This window comes from Amia ocellicauda, chromosome 22, assembly GCF_036373705.1.
Source record: "Amia ocellicauda isolate fAmiCal2 chromosome 22, fAmiCal2.hap1, whole genome shotgun sequence".
In the NCBI taxonomy this organism is placed as follows: domain Eukaryota; kingdom Metazoa; phylum Chordata; class Actinopteri; order Amiiformes; family Amiidae; genus Amia; species Amia ocellicauda.
This window is the reverse complement of record NC_089871.1, coordinates 10,516,729-10,535,871: the sequence shown is the minus strand read 5'-3', so window position 1 is coordinate 10,535,871 and position 19,143 is coordinate 10,516,729. Positions and strand designations below refer to the sequence as shown.

At 44.0% G+C, this 19,143-nt stretch overlaps 1 protein-coding gene across 1 annotated transcript; it reads left to right on the top strand.

Moving 5' to 3' along the window:
* The first annotated feature begins 671 nt into the window (after positions 1 to 671).
* LOC136717910 (inter-alpha-trypsin inhibitor heavy chain H3-like) lies at positions 672 to 19,143 on the top strand. Its single transcript, XM_066695483.1, has 22 exons — positions 672 to 859; positions 1,181 to 1,213; positions 2,237 to 2,257; positions 6,218 to 6,384; positions 6,619 to 6,723; positions 8,436 to 8,598; positions 9,098 to 9,208; positions 9,521 to 9,649; positions 9,839 to 9,955; positions 10,714 to 10,882; positions 11,043 to 11,168; positions 12,248 to 12,429; positions 12,546 to 12,731; positions 12,989 to 13,128; positions 13,484 to 13,641; positions 13,849 to 13,869; positions 15,832 to 15,864; positions 17,411 to 17,524; positions 17,852 to 18,053; positions 18,287 to 18,459; positions 18,666 to 18,777; positions 18,956 to 19,143. The coding sequence occupies exons 1-22, from the start codon at positions 764 to 766 to the stop codon at positions 19,092 to 19,094; spliced, it is 2,697 nt and encodes an 898-aa protein (XP_066551580.1). The 5' UTR covers positions 672 to 763; the 3' UTR covers positions 19,095 to 19,143.

The window sequence follows — 19,143 nt, the reverse complement described above, 5'->3', positions numbered from 1 at the left end:
GATGGAGAAATATGGAAATTAATGAATAAATCAACTAATAAATACATGTAGGAATACATTAATAAGCCAATACATTTTGACATACATAAATGTGCCTCAATGTAATTTCTTATTTGTTTAAGGTTATGTATGTAATCTCTGAGTGCTGGGTTGCCAGTAGTGGGGCTGGATGCACTCTTGATTAAAAATCTAAACAAAAACACAAGAAGCTGTGGGAAGGATTGTTTGCTCTGTCCTGTGGGGTAAAGTGCAGTATGAGAGTTTTAATTATGCCAATCTGGGGGGGGGGGGGTTTGAAGCCAAGTAGGCGGTTTTATCTGATCATTATATTTATCAGTGTGAATGTGTTTCTAGACATATGCACAATCTGAATTAATTGTCAGCTGCAAATAACTTAATTAACAAGCTTTATTAATGTATAGAATTTGTTTTTCTATAGCTCAATTATCTAATTAACAGATGAGTTTTAGTAAGTGGTACAATCAAAACACACACACTCCACTGGCATCAGTGCAGGCTGGGTGAACAGGCGTGGGGTCGTTGCTCTGGTATGGACAGTGAGAGGCTGCTGAGCTGGGCAGTGCCCCTGCACGGGGAGAGGAGGGGAGGCTGGCTATGTCCCTCCTATATAAATACTGAGCCCACAGTCATTACGCCAGAGCACAGCTCACCAAGCTCTCTCTGGTTCTCCTTTTCTCATCAGATCTCCTGTTCGTTCCTACGTCCACTCTTGTAGGGTCATAGCAGCCCCCCATCTCTCGCCATGTCCAGGCTGCTGCTCCCGCTGCTGCTGTTGGGGCTGTGGCTGCCAGCTGTGACCCCTGCCCACTTGGTGATCCCAGAGGACTCAGGTTTGAAGGTACGCTTGCTTGTCTGCTCCTGCACTGTGTTTGTGCACTGGCCACCCTGGACTGGGCACCCTGATGCACGCAGTTGGTGGTCAGTGCTGTTAACTCTGTAAGCACGGGTAGATGTTTTTTCTGTGCTCCAGTTATTTATTTATGTATGTATATATGTATGTATTTTTGTTTCATGTTTGAAATTTGTACCTTTCCCCACCTTTCTTTTTATTTCTTTCATTCTCTTTTTTCATCTCTCCCGATTCCTTAATTGGAACAAACTTTATTATTATTTCCAGCTTTTAAAGCCTTCTCACCCCTCTTTTTCTTCCTCCCCCCAGGCTCTCTCAGACACAGGGGGCAGAATTCTCAAGGTAATTTGCTGCTAAGAGACTCGTCTGCTCTTCTCCTGACTAATGACTGTGACATCATTCAGAGCTATACCTGTGCCCATGTACTGCTGTCAAATAGGCTGAATTAGTCATTATAATATATATGTATTTAGCTATTATGTATATATTCTGCAGACAACCAGGTGTGAATGTCAGCAGGTATGTCTCCAAGGATAAACTTTTCTGCAACTGTCCCACTCCGCCACTAGGGGGAGACAGAGCAGAGACAGTGAACCAGGCTGCGTCATTTATATTCAGACACTGTAGGCATGCAATACTGTCCTGTATTTGTATTGGCTCAATTTAGCGCCTTAAGTATCGCATTCAAAAACATTGATGTTGAGATCAAAAATAAAAAAATCGAATGCAAAATGTATCGAATTGTAAACAAAATAAATGTATCGAAAGCAAAACTCGCATGCAGTCCCTGTCTGTGGTTGCGATGCTGCGATCTTTGCTTTCGCCGCCAGTTTCTTTGCTTTGAATTAATTTTTTTCGTTTACGAGTTTTGGCGCTGTTTTGTCGTGAGGGCGGGATTTACAGGGAGGCGTGGAAGAACCGTCACTCAAACCTGCTGGACCAATGGAGACCCAGGATCCACGCCTCCCTGTAAATCACGACAAAACAGCGCCAAAACTCGTAAACGAAAAAAATAAATCGAAAGCAAAGAAACTGGCGGCGAAAACAATTTTTTTTTGCTTTTGATACATTTTTTTTGTTTACAATTCTACACATTTACATTCTCATCATCAATTTTTTTCTCAAGTTTTTTTTTTTTGTGTTTACAAAATGTGATACTTATGGCGCTAATTTGAGCCCATATATTTGCAATATTCACGCAAATGTATTCGAGTGCTTTAGTAAGAGGACATGTACATTCTGCTCATCAAAAAATGAACACTGTGATGTGTTCTGTTTTTCTGTTTATTTTGATTTGATACATTATTTAATTATTGGTTATTAAATTAATGTGTGTGTTTGTTTGTTTATGTATTTATTTAACAGAAGCGGAGCTCTCCTGATGTGGTGAGTATGCGGATACTGTGTGAGTTTGGTCTGTACTGTCTGTGTTAGTGTGTGTCCCTCACAAAACACAGACCCAACCACACCTCAGATCCATTTGCTGATTTATACACACTGTGGTGTAAACCGTGCATATAGAAAGTCTACTCCCTGTCTTCACATTTTGTTTTCGGTTCCTCTGAGATTCATGCATTTAAGTTACATTTTTGTTTAAAACTTTGCTCCATTCATTTCCCCTTATATCCCCATTACAAGATGCTGCTCCACCATGCTTCACAGTGGGGAGGGTGATCTTTGGTGCTGTGCTGTGTTGGGTTTGCCCACTTCTTAATAATCGTTTTGACTGTGCTCCATGGGATATTCAAGGCCTTTGATATTTGTTTAATCCCGATTCCCTGGTCTGTGCCTTTCAACAGCTATAACATTCTTTTGAAAGCTTTTTACTGCTCATCCTTGAGTCTTTGATTTGAAATGCACTGCTCAGTAGAGGGGACCTACAGGAACTGCTGAATGTTGTCCTGTAATCAACACTACAATTTAACACAGATGGAGGCCACTTAAGCTACTTTAGGATTGCAGTTACAAAGGGGGTGGACACTTATCCAACCAAACTATTTCAGTTTTTATTTTTAATAAATTTTCTACAAATTTCTGGAATATTTTTTTCACTTGGAATTTGTGGGGTAGAATGTGTCAATGAATGACTAATATTTTACTGCATTTTAATTCCAGGCTATAAGGCAACAAAAGGTGAACATTTTTAAAGGGGATGTAGACTTTCAGTTGCCACTGTATATTTGTACAGTGATCTATAAATTGAAATGATCTTTAAGTCAGTTAGCCATTGTTTTTCACAACAATGTACATGTTTCCTGAAATTATACCTAATTTTCTCAAAACTATAAACACATAACAAAGTACCCACACCGTGCTGGCCAAACCTCAGAAGTCTCAGACAAAATTAGACGCTCATATTAGAGACTGTTGAGTTGTCATTGAACCAGTAACAGACCAGAGCAACATGGTGGAACAGTTTCCCAGATGACAATTTAACTGGGCTGCTCTGGCTGCCCTGGCTCCCTTTGCTCCTGTGGGAACAGAGCATCCTGTAGCCCATCAAGGAACGTGAGCAGATGGTCTGTGTTATATGGGCCAGGGGTGGCATATTGGTGGACAGGGCCAGCCCTGACCAATTTGGTGCCCTAGGCAAGATTTTAACTGATGCCCCTTGCATCGCAGGCAATTCCACCACCGATCATTGTGTTCATACACTCACACAGAAACTGCATAGCTTTATGTCCTTGAGATTTTCTTTGTTAGAAACAAAAACAAAAATCACAAAATAAAAACCGTATTAAAGAAACAAGTGACATAAAAGGAATTATAAATACAATAAGAGTATTGGAGCAAAAAACTATTACAGAAGCCTTAGTGCAATATGCATGATGTAGCATTGTTCTACAGCCTTACTCGCCTCGCCTTTCTTGCAGAAAACAAGTGACATAAAACAAATTATAAATAAGTGGATGGTTTGTGCAGCACACTTGAAAGAAAAAGTCTATTTCTCAAAATTATGTTATAGGTTAGGTTATTCCCCAAACACCTGACTAGTCTTTCCAACATTTCCTAATGAAATTAAGGTAAAAGTAACTGACACTGACTCTAGCTAGCTATTTAAATGAAAAGGTTCAGTTCTCTTCTTCTTTTTCTTCCCTGGGCACCAGAGGGCTTTGGTCTTTTTGACATCGTTTGAAGTGGCTACTGATGCTAATTGATCATGTTTCGTGTTCAGTGTCACTCTGGGGTTGGGGGCTATTGATGCGCCGGACCGGGGTGACGCTGCGGGCAACACAGAAAATATGGCCTAATAAGCGATGCAGTTATGTTGTTGTGGGGGCTTTCGCTTTTTGTTAATATTTTGAATTAATAGTGTTAAAACAGTATTAGTAAAAAATAGTAACAGTAAAAAACAGGTGCCCCTAGCATTTGTCTATTCCGCCTAAGCCACGGGCCGGCCCTGTTGGTGGAGGACACCATGGTGGCTGATGGCTGCACAGAGAATGATGTTGCAAAACCCAGATGAGCTAACCTGTGGCCTTTTCATTCATACCAAAGTTTTGATTGCTCGTTGAACAATTAAGTTTAATTGTGTTTGCACCTTGAGGACAGTGTGTCATTAGTGTTGAGCTTTATTAGAGTTTGGTATATTGAATGAAAGTGCTTTCTACATGATCACATGAGGTGTCACTGGTGAAGGCTGTGCTTTATGAATAGAAACGTGTTTAATAATAAATGTTTAATTAATCTGACAGTTGTGTGAAAAAAGGGTGAATAATGCTGATAGTTTTTCAGAATTCGTCTTTCTTTTTGTACCTAAACTAATGGTCTGGGACATAATGTTCAAAGAAACAGTTTCTGTGATTGTGAACAACTGTAACTGATTTCAATCAATATGCAAAATATGTTTGTTTTTTATGGAGAATGCTGAGTATAGAGTATTGTGTGTTTTCTGTGTATGTGTGTGTGTGTGTGTGTGTGTGTGCACTGTATCCAACAAGGGTGCAGAGTCCGCAGAGGTTTGGGGGCATTCGAGGTGGGGGTTGTTGGTAGGGGGGTGCAGGTGGTGAGTTCATGTGGTTTGCAGGAGGTCTGGCGGTTTGTGTAGCTGCGGGGGGGAACAGATAGCACTCCACATTGGGACACAAACACACACACACAAACAGTGCTTTCTTAAAAGGAAAAGGAACAAAATTATGGACGCTAAACAAACACACAAAAAATATAAATATCCCATTATATTTCATTTATTGATCCATCAAAATACATATGTTAGATAATGTACAAACTGCAGCAGCATCACACTCTTTTTCAAGCCAGTTGGAGCAAATGTTCCTGCAGAAAAGAGACCTGGCAGATCTTGCTCGTCTTCTTCTCTAGAGCAAAGCACAACCCTTTACTGCAGCATTAATACTATTCATTTTAAATAAGTGGCATATGCATGATTCAATTATGTCATTGTTGACTTAAGCACATCTGTGAAAGAAGATGGCACAATGTTACACTGCCAGATGATTTCACAATATGGACTGACAGATATCTTTATTGAAATTACCCAAGTTCATATTTTGTATTTGGGGTGTTCCTTATTGTATAGTATAAGATAAGTCCTCTCATGCAGTTTGTGTGAGCAGACGGCAAAGTTAATTAAATTTAAGGCTTATTTTATACGAGACACATTACACAAAACATTGTATCTATGTCATTGAGTTTTTAATCTGTAATAGGACTAATATGAATATGTTTACATGCCATTGTAGAGTTCTGAGTTTGAAATGAATGTATTAACTCCAATATAATTTTGTGAAACAGCATTCAAATACACAATATGTACATATAATTAGTTAACTCACAACAGCATTAAAATGATATTGCATAAAAAATACTTTCACAAAATACCGAAATGAATAGGTTATCTATGAATGAAATGAATGGCCTCTGTGTTATCTAAATCTCTGTTAGTGTTTTCTGCTTCCGAAAGCTAATTCAAGCATGCGTTGGAAGTTACTTCCCCCCAATAAGGTCTGCAATCACACTAAAGTTGTCTTCATTTTGTGTCAGAGAAATATTGACAGCAGTTTGAGTGATCCCGTTGTGTAGAGATTCAGTCACACACACCTAATCGCTGATCATTGGTGCTCCATCTTCCTTAGTTATTTTTTCAAATATAAAACAATAAAATAAAATCTGTCTCCTCTGAATTCTTGCTCGTGCTTTGAATTATGCACGTGAACCTGTACAGAGCATCGCACGAGGCAGAGTGGAAGTTTTTGCTTGTGCTGTTGGTTTCTTGTTACAAGAAAATTCCTGTGGTAAGAATGTCAAGAAATCACTCTTGGTAGTGCATGTTCAGTACTTCTCCCTCTCTCTCTCTCTCTCTCTCTCTCTCTCTCTCTCTCTGTCCAGGGTGCATCAGATATAGATGTGTACAGTGTGAAGGTGGACTGTAAGGTGACCTCTCGCTTCGCCCACAATGTGATAACCAGTCGAGCAGTCAACCGAGGCAATGTTTCCCATGAGGTCTTGTTTGACATGGAGTTGCCAAAGACGGCCTTCATCACCAACTTCAGCATGTCAGTAACCCAGTGCAGTCCAGTCCAGATTAATCCAGTCCAGTCAATTCCAGTCCAATACAGCCCTCCCTCGCCCAGTCCAGTGATGCTGTTTTATTTATTTTTATGGAGTTATAAAAAAAAAAAAAAAATTCACAAATGAACATTTTTTCATAAAGAAAGCTTCCTGTGAAGCTACTGTCAACACAACCTGTGATTTGAACCCTGCCCCCCCACCTCTCTCTCTGCGGTCAGGGTGATTGATGGAGTGACGTACCTGGGCCAGGTGAAGGAGAAAGAGCAGGCCAAGCAGCAGTACCAGCAGGCTGTGAGCCAGGGACAGACCGCCGGACTGGTCAAGTAAGAGCACCACCTCTGTCCACTGACAGCACTGTCCACTGTCCACTAACTGCTGTGCTTTAAAGCCAGACTGTCCCCTCAGGACCATGATGAGGGGTGTTTAAGGGTCAAAAATACAGTTCTTCACAACCATTTATACACGTTTCCTGAAATTAGAGTGCATTTACTCCGAGCAATAAACACAAACAAAGAACCCACAGCATACTGGGCAAACCTCAGAAGTCTCAGACAAAATTAATTAGCCCCTTGTATATATAGACCTTTGTTTCCAGACTTCAGTGTGAAGTCTTGTTTGCCTGTCTGTGTGACAGTCTATGCATACCTATTTATGATCTGCTCTCTGTGTGTTCTTGTTCCTTGCTTGTATCCTTGTCTTACCGATTCCTGGATTTCCCTGATTGCTCGACCTTAGTTTGCTTCTATGACGACGGTTCCTGGATTTCCATTATAGTCCTGTTTGCTGGCTTCCGACCCTTTGTCTATTCACCTGTTTTGCCTTTTTCCACACTTGGGACCACATTGCCCTGTAGTTCTGATTGCTTGTTGAACAATTAAGTTTCATAGTGTTTGCACTTTGAAGACAGTGTGTCATTAATGTTGAGCTTTACTAGAGTTTGGTATATTGAATGACAATGCTTTCTACACGACCACATGAGGTGTCACTGGTGAAGGCTGTGCTTTATGAATAGAAACATGTTTTGGTTTTTGTAGACATAAGAAAGTTTACAAACAAGGAGGCCATTCTACCCATCGTGCTCGTTTGGTGTCCATTAATAACTGAGTGATCCAAGGATCCTATCCAGTCTGATTTTAAATGTTCCCAAATTTTCAGCTTCTCCCACATCACTGCGTAGTTTGTTCAGATTGTGACGCCTCTCTGTGTGAAGAAGTGTCTCCTGTTTTCTGTCTTGAATGCCTTAAAGCTCAATTTCCATTTGTGTCCCGGGTGCGTGTGTCCCTGCTGATCTGGAAAAGCTCCTCTGGTTTGATGTGGTCGATGCCTTTCATGATTTTGAAGACTTGAATCAAGTCCCCACGTAGTCTCCTCTGTTCCAGGGTGAAAAGGTTCAGTTCCTCAGTCTCTCAGTAGGACATTCCCTTCAGACCTGGAATAAGTCTGGTTGCTCTCCTCTGAACTGCCTCTAGAGCAGCGATATCTTTCTTGAAGTGTGGAGCCCAGAACTGTCCACAGTATCCAGATGAGCTCTAACTAGTGCATTGTACAGTCTGAACATCACTGCCCTTGTTCTCAATTCTACACCTTTGACAATATACCCTACCATCCTGTTTGCCTTTTTTATTGCTTCCCTGCATTGTTTGGATGGAGAAAGTGAAAGTGAGTCCACATAGACTCCTAGGTCTTTCTCATGCGTTACTTCATCCAGTTCTATTCCTCCCTTAGTGTAATTATAGTGGACATTTTTGTTACCTGCATGTATTACCTTGCACTTGTCCACATTGAATTTCATCTACCAGGTATCGGCCCACAACTGAATATTATCTAAGTCCCTTTGAATAGCCTGTGCTGCTGAGATTGCTGCTGGGCCACCTATTATAGTATCATCTGCCAATTTCACAAGTTTGCTATCTATCCCAGAGTCCATCTCTCTGTCTTTCCATTTCTCCATCTATCTATCTATCTGTCAACCCATCCACCTCTCTTCTCCCCTCACTGCTTTGTGTCTGTTGTGTCCCTGTGTGGACATTCAAAGGGCATCTGGCCGCAACATGGAGAAGTTCTCGGTGTCAGTGAACATCGCGGCGGCCAGCAAAGTGACCTTCCAGCTGACCTATGAGGAGCTGCTGCAGAGGCACATGGGGCAGTACGAGATGATGATCCGGGTCCAACTCAAGCAAGTGGTCCAGCACTTTGAGGTCAGGGAGGGGGCTGGAGAGACAGGGTTGAGAAGGGAATCTTGACAAGGAAGTGGGTGGGTGTCAGGCAGTGCCAGGGGCTTGGGGGGTGGTTTGAGCTGTGGCAGAGTGGGAGGGGTTGGGACTATCATGGGATCAGGGTATATTGAGTTGAAGTGGATTTGAATTAGAAGGAGGCGTGGCTAGTGCAGAGAGGGAGAGAGGAGGGGGAGAGAGAGAGAAGGTGGGAGAGGGAGATGCATAGAGAGGAAGAAAGGCATTAGAGACCAGTGGGAGAAGAGAGAAAAGTGGGAGGCAGACATACAGGTAGTCAACTGAAGAGAAAAAAAAAATATATATATACAGCTCTGGCAAAAATTAAGAGAATTCTCTAACTTCAGAAATCAATGTTAAGTGGTCTCTTCATTTTTTCCAGAGCTGTATACTTTCATACAAACTCATATTCTCTCTGATGTAAACTCTTCTCTTTCTCTCCTGCACCCCCCACCCCCTCCCTCAGATCGTCATAGACGTGTGTGAACCCCAGGGCATCGCCTTCCTGAACGCTAACGGAACCTTCATCTCCAATGAACTGCTCCCCCTGGTGGAGAAGACAGTCAGTGAGAACACGGTACTGTGCTGAGTCTGCCGGCTGCGAGAGAGACGGCACCGCCCTTCTGTCACTTTACTAGCAGTCCTTACTACATTATTGTGCTGTTAGTCTAATTAGTAGCAGTATAGCAGTATTAGTAGTGGTAAAGTTTACAGTAGTAATGTTCATGGTAGTTCTTCCAGTTGGATGGCTGTAGATATATTTGTTGGTAATTGCAAGATGCACTCTAATAGCTGTGATCCTAAACAGATCCTCTACCTCTTTCTCTCCCCCTCTCCCTCTCACACTCTCTTCCTCTCCCCTTCCCTCTCTCTCTCTCTCCGTTCTCAGGCTCACGTGTCGTTCTCCCCCACCGTGGAGCAGCAGCGCAGCTGTGTGGGTTGCACCTCCACCCTTATTGACGGAGACTTCTTCATCACCTACGATGTCAAGAGAGAGAGAGACGCTGGGGAGATCCAGGTCAGGAGAAGAGGGAGTGGTAGAGAGAGGGAGGGAAAGATGTAGATAAGGCAGAGGGAGGGATAGAGAGAGGGGAGTGAGTGGTGTGTGTGCTTGCATTGAAATGAAATGACTGACTACTCTGAAAACATTGTTTTCCATTACTGACATTATGTCCCTCCCTCCCCCACTCTCTCTTTCTGCCCTTAGATAATGAATGGTTATTTTGTGCACCATTTCGCTCCGAGCGATTTACAACGTGTGAGGAAGAATGTGGTGTTTGTCATCGATGAAAGTGGCTCTATGCATGGGACAAAGATCCGGCAGGTGAGTTCTGTGGGGGCGGGGTTGTTTGGGTGGAGAGATAGGATAGAGGGAGTGAAGAGAGAGCGGGGCATACAAGATGTATCACAATTCATTACAGTGTTTGCAAAGGTTAATTAGTTAATGTAGTTATGTAAATATGCCCACTTTTTAAAAATATTTTCGGCGGCGTCTTTTCTCCGTTGCTCTGTTAACGCCTGTGTTACTTCATCCCTGACAGAAAAACACAATGGAGCAAAGATGCTGCCTAAGCCATTTTAGTCACTGTCTTTGATGGCAGAGGGCAAATGACTTTCACTTCACCTTGTGTGTTTGGATACATATACATGCTCTGATAAAGAATAAGTGGTAAAAACACATAACTAGGAGTTCCTAACCCTGGTCCTGGAGAGCCTCAGGTTCTATAGGTTTTTGTTCTTTCCAGATATTTAACTGCTTAATTGCTAAATTAATAATGTGTCCTAATCCGTTCTTTTAAAATGTGTTTTAATTAATATCAGATGTTTTAATACTCCACCGTTGTTGCAGCTGATCCATTTCAACAAGCCTAAGGAAGCCCATTATCAGTTCTATTAATTTGTCTGAGACATTTTGTGCTGAGTTGGGACAGAATTCACACATCTGAGATGGCAAACCCCTACCACCATGTCGTGCGGGTGGGGGGTGCATGATAGGGTGATTAGAACCTGAGCAGGCTGGGAGATCAGGAGGACATCTGACCGCGTCCACATTGCACGTCTCTGCGTCTTTCGTGCCCGCAGACCCGTGAAGCTCTTAACGCCATCCTGAGCCAAATCCACGTGGACGACTACTATGCTCTCCTTGTGTTCGACCACGGCTTCCGAACGTGGCGACCCTCGCTGAGCCCGGCCACGCCCAAGAACATCGCAGAGGCCAAGGAGTTTGTGAACGGTATCGATGCTAGGGGAGGTGAGACAGAGGCACACAGCACAGCAAAGCACATTACAGTACTATAATGTACTGGGAATGTAGAGACACCTCAAATAAATATCTCTGTCAATATCTTTTTTATGTGTGTGTGTGTTTGTGTGTGTGTGTGTTAGAGACTGACCTCTGCCCCACCATACAGGCACAAACATAAACCAGGCGGTGCTGGAGTCAGTGCGCATGCTGGAGCAGGACAAGGCCACCAGCCAACTGCCTGACCACAGCGTGTCCATCATCATCCTGCTGACCGACGGGGACCCCGGCTCAGGTGAGTGTGGGGGGGCAGGAATGATTGGGGACCAGGTAAAGAGGGCAGGGGGGAAGTAGGATAGGGTCTGCAGGGGTGTAGTGAACTAGGGCAGATGGGTAGAGGGGGGTGTACAGTCCAGGAACAGTGAGGAGACCAGATGAGGAGGAGGGAGGAGGGCTAGGGAGTTGGATTGGGGGGGTGTGGTGCTACAGTAATCGAATGTGTGGGTGCATAAGGCCTAGGCCTAATGGTTGCCTCCCCTCCAGACATTATAATTATATGATACAATAAACTAAGAAGATTAGGAAGTGGGGAATAGGATGCCTAACAGGGGGCTATTGCTGGAAGCCAAATTGTACAAATTGTGCTAGTAAAATGCAGGAGAGGACATTGCATTATAGCATACATAGCATATCCATTGCAGAAAAACAGAGACTGAAAGATGAGTCTTCAGCCGTAATTTACATAGTCTATGTCTTACATAGTTTGGAAGGTTATTCCATAGTTGGGGAGCCCTATAACTAAATGTGCTGCCATCTGTGTTGTTCTTATGTATTTTTGGTACCACTAAGTAACCGTCTTCCTGGGATCTCAACAGCCGACCTGGAGTGTATTTGATAAGAAGATCTTTTAAGTAGGGAGGTGCCAGTCCCTTCAGTGCTAATATAATAAGAGAACTTTGAAATCTGTCCTGTAGTGCACAGGGAGCCAGTGAAGAGTGGGTTCATGTTTTTTAAATATAGTTAAGATCCTAGCAGCAGCATTTTGAACTGAAGTGCATTTGAATTTGAATTTGAAGTGCAGAAATAGCTCTATTTGTGCTACCTGACAGAATGGCATTACAGTAATCCAATCTGGATGTAACAGATGCATGTTTCAATTTCTCAGTAATGAGAAGAATTTTCATAATTTAGCAGTGTTTCTAAGCTGGAGGAAGGAGGATCTCGACACATTCTGAATGTGTGATTCTAAGGATAGGTTATGATCGCAGATGATTCCCAGGTTTCGCGCCATCTCCGTAGGGGTGAAATTAAAGTAGTTATTCAGTTCTGTGAGCGCATGATGGAGATTTAGATGTCTGTCCCCTAAAATGACAGGGGAGACGAACCCGGAAAGGATCCGCCAGAATGTGCTCAACGCGATCGGGGGCAAAATAACCCTGTACTGTCTGGGGTTCGGCAACAACGTCAAGCTGTCCTTCCTGGAGAAGATGGCGGCGGAGAACAACGGTGTGGCACGCAGGATCTATGAGGACTCGGACGCGGCGATACAGCTGCAGGTGTGTGCCTCTGTGTGTGTGTGTGTGTGTGTGTGTGTGTGTGTGTGTGTGTTTGTCTGTGTGTTTGCCTGGTGTGCCTCATCCTTGCGTATTATCGTGTGCCCATGTGTTCACAGGGCTTCTACAATGAAGTGGCCAACCCCCTGCTGTCTGACATTGAGCTGCAGTACCCCGAGAATGCAGTGGACTCCCTGACAGACAACACCTTCAAACAGCTTTACAATGGCTCTGAGATTGTGGTGGCTGGACACATCTCCGACAACGACCTGGACAACTTCCTGGCGGAGGTCAAGGCACAGGGGGTAAGGCCACACCACCAGGCAGGCAGGCAGACAGACTGAATAAATGTCTGATTTTCTGTCTCCATCAGAGTGAGAGAGAAAGTGAGCAGTATGTTACAGTACAGTGTCTTGCAATGTAGAACAGAGCAGTTCACTGTAGTGCAGAGTAGTACAGTAAAGTGCATGGTTCTGTAGTGTAGTGTAATTCTTGTCCTGTCGTGACCCCTCTGTCCTCTGTACTGATGCCCCTGCACACTGTCCTCTTGTTCCCTGTCCAGGCAGTGCAGGAACTACAGCTGCAGGCCCAGGCCAGTGTGCAGGACTCACAGAAAGCCTTCAGGAACCAGTGCTACATCTTCGGGGAGTTCACAGAGCGCCTGTGGGCCTACCTCACCATCCAGCAGCTGCTCAGCAAGAGGTCCGTACCTCCCAGCATGACTGCTCCTTAGCTGACTCACAGATTATGACTTCAATCATGGTTTCAACTAGTCCTAAACTGGTTGTTTGTTAACCCTTTAACAATTAGCTAAGACTCGATGTCAGCAAGAACACAAGGTCATGTTAAAAACAACTCTTGACCCATTAGAACATGTAAAGAAATATACACACACAATCTAGAACACTGACATGCCAAAAATACAAGAATTTAACACACACCATGAGAACAAAAACCCAAACACACCTACATCTAGAACCCTCCCAGTATGGAAGTGTAAAAAAGACCAACATAGAAAGCCCCTCAGACCGGTGTGGATTGCTGTGTGTGCCGGCAGGGGCAGCGGCTCTCCAGAGGAGAGAGCGAACAAGACGGCACGCGCCCTGGAGCTGTCCCTCAAGTACAGCTTTGTCACGCCGCTCACCTCCATGGTCGTCGCCAAACCACCCAAGGACAACAGGGATGACCTGATGCTTGCCGACAAGCTGACCGAAGGTGTGTGGGATGGGGGTCGGGGGAGACTGTACAGCCTCAATGCTGACTGACGTAGAGACAAGCAGCTTGGCCCTTCACTAGTCTATGGGGCGGTGTTGTGTTGTGTGGTGCTGTTCTGTATTAACTTCACTGATCAGACTATGTGCAGCCATGGTGGGGAGCAGCAGAGTTTCACATCTTGTATTCTCTCTTCTTTTTCTCCTGCAGATCAGAGGGTAACCCCCCCACGTAAGATTTCCCTCGGGACCGTCCAACATTCACATGGAGGCACAGTGATCCATCATTCATGATCAAAAAATAAATCATTCAGTCAGTCTCTATATAGCACACAATAATTGGAGCAGAGCACAGAGCTGAGGTAGAAGTCAATGCGTACATTAAATACTTAATGAGTCAAATGTAAGCATTCAGTTGAGGATAACTGTGGCAGGGCAGGAGAGTTGGCTTAAGAACTTAAGCAATAAAAAAAATAAAAATAAAAAATAATAAATATATATATATACATACATACATACAGTGAGGGAAAAAAGTATTTGATCCCCTGCTGATTTTGTATGTTTGCCCACTGATAAAGAAATTATCAGTCTATAATTTTAATGGTAGGTGTATTTTAACAGTGAGAGACAGAATAACAACAAAAAAATCCAGAAAAACACATTTCAAAAAAGTTATAAATTGATTTTCATGTTAATGAGGGAAATAAGTATTTGACCCCTTCGACTTAGTACTTGGTGGCAAAACCCTTGTTGGCAATCACAGAGGTCAGACGTTTCTTGTAGTTGGCCACCAGATTTGCACACATCTCAGGAGGGATTTTGTCCCACTCCTCTTTGCAGATCCTCTCCAAGTCATTAAGGTTTCGAGGCTGACGTTTGGCAACTCGAACCTTCAGCTCCCTCCACAGATTTTCTATGGGATTCAGGTCTGGAGACTAGCTAGGCCACTCCAGGACCTTAATGTGCTTCTTCTTGAGCCACTCCTTTGTTGCCTTGGCTGTGTGTTTTGGGTCATTGTCATGCTGGAATACCCATCCACGACCGATTTTCAATGCCCTGGCTGAGGGAAGGAGGTTCTCACCCAAGATTTGACGGTACATGGCCCCGTCCATCGTCCCTTTGGTGCGGTGCAGTTGTCCTGTCCCCTTAGCAGAAAAACACCCCCAAAGCATAATGTTTCCACCTCCATGTTTGACGGTGGGGATGGTGTTCTTGGGGTCATTCCTCCTCCTCCAAACACGGCGAGTTGAGTTGATGCCAAAGAGCTCGATTTTGGTCTCATCTGACCACAACACTTTCACCCAGTTCTCCTCTGAATCATTCAGATGTTGGCAAACTTCAGGGGGAGGGGGGCCTTGCGGGCGCTGCAGGATTTCATTCCTTCACGGCATAGTGTGTTACCAATTGTTTTCTTGGTGACTATGGTCCCAGCTGCCTTGAGATCATTAACAAGATCCTCCCGTGTAGTTCTTGGCTGATTCCTCACCGTTCTCATGATCATTGAAACTCCACGAGGTGAGATCTTGCATGGAGACCCAGACCGAGGAAGACTGACAGTTATTTTGTGTTTCTTCCATTAGCGAATAATCGCACCAACTGTTGTCACCTTCTCACCAAGCTGCTTGGCGATGGTCTTGTAGCCCATTCCAGCCTTGTGTAGGTCTACAATCTTGTCCCTGACATCCTTGGACAGCTCTTTGGTCTTGGCCATGGTGGAGAGTTTGGAATCTGATTGATTGATTGCTTCTGTGGACAAGTGTCTTTTATACAGGTAACGAGCTGAGATTAGGAGCACTCCCTTTAGCTCGTTACCTGTATAAAAGACACCTGGGAGCCAGAAATCTTTCTGATTGATAGGGGATCAAATACTTATTTCCCTCATTAACATGCATATCAATTTATAACTTTTTTGAAATGCGTTTTTCTGGATTTTTTTGTTGTTATTCTGTCTCACTGTTAAAATACACCTACCATTAAAATTATAGACTGGTCATTTCTTTGTCAGTGGGCAAACGTACAAAATCAGCAGGGGATCAATTACTTTTTTCCCTCACTGTGTGTGTGTGTATATATATATATATATATATATATATGCATACACATTTAATCTGAATTCTGTTTTCAAAAGTAAAAATGCTGATTTACATTCAAATAGTTGTATAATATTTTGTCTTTATATTCTCCTTGGTTTCAGCAATACACCCCACACCAGTAACAGTCAACAGTGGTAAGATGGACTTTGTCATCATGTATATATTTCTTGTATCCATTTATGTATGTATTTATATAAAATGCTCTGATTGCAGTTAGCCTTTTAAGTCACAGTACACTGGTTGTTTATTGTATATATGTTTATTATATTGTTGCGTGCCAAATGGTAGTGTAGCGATCTCAAGCCTTACATAGGGGCCTGGGCCTTTTAGTGATCTGGTAGGATCCCTATCATGGCCACTACCCCCAAATTGTTACAATATGTATCCTTATTGTATGTATATTTATTGTACGTATGTTTGATTCTGGTCTTGGGTGTCAGCCTGTGTGTATTTTGTATGCGTGTGTGTTACAATGGTGTACGACCTGGTCCTTCAAAGGCTAGGGTAAATCAAGTGAAAGAAAAATATGTTGTATAATAAATTAATGTAAACAATAATAAAGCATTTTGACATTATCATTAGCAAAGACGAACTTTACGTGAATCCTCCCACCGTCTTCAATGTGTGTATAAGAGTGCATTATCCAATCAAAAATGCTAAAATTATGTAAATAGGGAAGGATTGTGGTGTGGACTCCTGCAACAATAAGCTGCTATATAACTGTAAACCGCCATAACCTTGGAGTGATTGTATGAGTAGCCAATCATATTTTAAAGTGTCGTGGGTGGACTTATATTTTCAATTGTTTTACTTCATTCTGAGCCTTCAATTAGTTCCTGTCATAGACCACTGCGCTGGGGTGGGTGGCCTATATTGGATCAGAAAGCCTCAGCTAACTTTCATCAGGGAAATGGCGACTGGTGGAGAAGCCATCGATGTTATTGCGAACCTGTTAGCTTTGCCTTTTTCATGGCAGTTATACAATGGAAAAGGAAAACTGTTAGATCAGGCAGTAGATCGCTTTGTTAAAAAGGACAAAAGGCTTGATTTAATCTTCAAATATGAATGTTATGGCGGTTTTAAATGGCAGTTAGCTGGCTGCATTTTAAGCTTAATTATTGTCTTACAGGTATGATTGAGGTAATGAAGAAAACAGATTTTACATATAGGTGTATTTATTTGATTAGGTTACAACCAAACATAGCCTAATTATTTGCCTGCCTCGCAGGTATATCTGTGGATATTAAATATGACAGGCAAGAGCCTGAGATGTATGGATTGCTGTGCAAGTATAGAGATTGTCATGAGGGTTTACTTTCTGGTACTTGGATGAAGTTGTTTACAGTGGCGTGGTTTCCCAACATGCAGACCATGTAATTGTGTTGGGCCCCGTGGGGTTAGGGGCCCCTTACTGCCTAGTAGTATTACATTACAGCCTGAATTGCAGGTTGCAACAAAATCCTTATTTTCTCGGATAAAGCCATCATGCTTGATATCAAAACAAAGCATAGTTCCATGTGATGAAATCAGACCAATCTGAAGGCTATGGGCCGGACTAAATCAATACTTTGACCCACCCGCTAATAGAAAAAGTGTCTACGTGTGCACGCTGACCGCTTTTCTCCTCAGCTCAGATGCCTGGTAAATAATCATATTGTGTGTCTCTGTGTGTCTGTGCAGTGGACAGTGACCCTCACTTCATCGTGCAGCCGCCCAATCAAAACGACACTCTGTGCTTCAACATTAACGAGAGCCCAGGGGTCATCTTCAACCTGGTCAGAGACCCCCAGACAGGTGAGCTCTCCCAGGGACACGACGTACACATGAATACATACATGCACACATAGACAAACACACACACATGCATGCACACAGGCACAGACACGCACTGAAACACACACAGGTAGGTAGGTCAATAATCTGATTGGCTCCAGGCTCTGCACACATCAGGAGTCTGATATCCCCTTGTAATATTGTATTGTACTATATTTAATTAATTACATTTTGCAAAGTGACGCCTCCTAAACTTTGCAAATGTGTGGGTGAGAAAATGGATTCAGCTTTGACCTTGGACCTAGGGGCCCGGGGCCCATAGTGACCAGCTGTGCGCTTTATCCGCAGGCACGGTGGTGAATGGGGAGACCATCGCGGACAAGCACCCAGACCCCAGCGGCAGGGTGGGCACCTACTTCTGGCGCTTCGGCATCGTGAGCCAGAGCCTGGGCCTCAGGCTGGACGTGTCCACACAGGGCATCGAGCTGCTGCATGGTCAGAGCAGACTGGAGCTCTCCTGGGACGAGTCCCTGACACTCAAGCAGACCAAGTGAGTCCAGCCTGGTGCCCACTGTAGCAGACAGTAGAGTCCAGTACAGGCCAGAACACCACAGACAGGGTCTCCAGCCCTGGTCCTGAGAGACAGTAGAGTACAGGACCAGGAATCCTGCTGACCTGGTGTGTGTGCGTATGTGTGTGTGTGTGTCTTTGTTTGTATATGTACGGTATATGTATGTGCACAAGCCTGAATATGTGTGTCCTGCTCCCTGTCTCTCCCTCCAGCTTCGACCTGCAGATGGACAAGGAGCGCAGCCTGACTGTGTCCCTGAAGGACTCTGTGAAATTTGTGGTCATCCTGCATAAGGTCTGGAGTAAGCACCCCACCCATCGGGACTACCTGGGCTTCTATACCCTGGACAGCCACCTGCTCTCCCCCGCCACCCACGGCCTGCTGGGTAAGCCGCTCCCTGACCCTGCTGCTCCTGTCGACCCAGGCTTGTGTGAGAGTGTGAGATATTTTGGGAAAGCATCCGTGTGTATGAGTGTGTGTGACTGAGTGCCTGTGTGTGTGATGAAGTGTTTGTGTGGGTTAGCAATGCTCAGGCAGCAGCTGCTTGGGTCAGTTCAACACTGTCTCCTCTCACCCCCCTCCTCCCTTCAGGGCAGTTCTACCACGGCCTGAGTTTCCAGGTCAGTGAGCTGCGGTCCGGAGAGACGTCTGACAAGCCGGATGCCACCATGCTGGTGAAGGGACAGCATCTCACTGTCACCAGGTAAACCAATCATAGTGCAGCAGGGTGTGGGTGTGAACACACACGCTGTCCAATCACTACTGTGGTGCAGAGATAGAGATAGAGACAGAGACAGTGAGAGACAGAAAGAGACAAAGGCAGACAGAGAGAGAGACCTCCTTGCCACCCCCAGGCTGTTACAGCTGTGTTATTCCTGCAGGGGCTGGCAGAGAGACTTCCGCACAGACGTGAAGAACGGACAGGAAGTTGCCTGTTGGTTTGTCCACAACAATGGGACAGGCCTGATCGATGGGACGCACCGAGACTACATCGTCTCTGGCATCTTCAAGACCAGCTAAGACAGTGTGCGTCTTCAGACCTATGGATAAATAAAAGCTTTAAACCTAA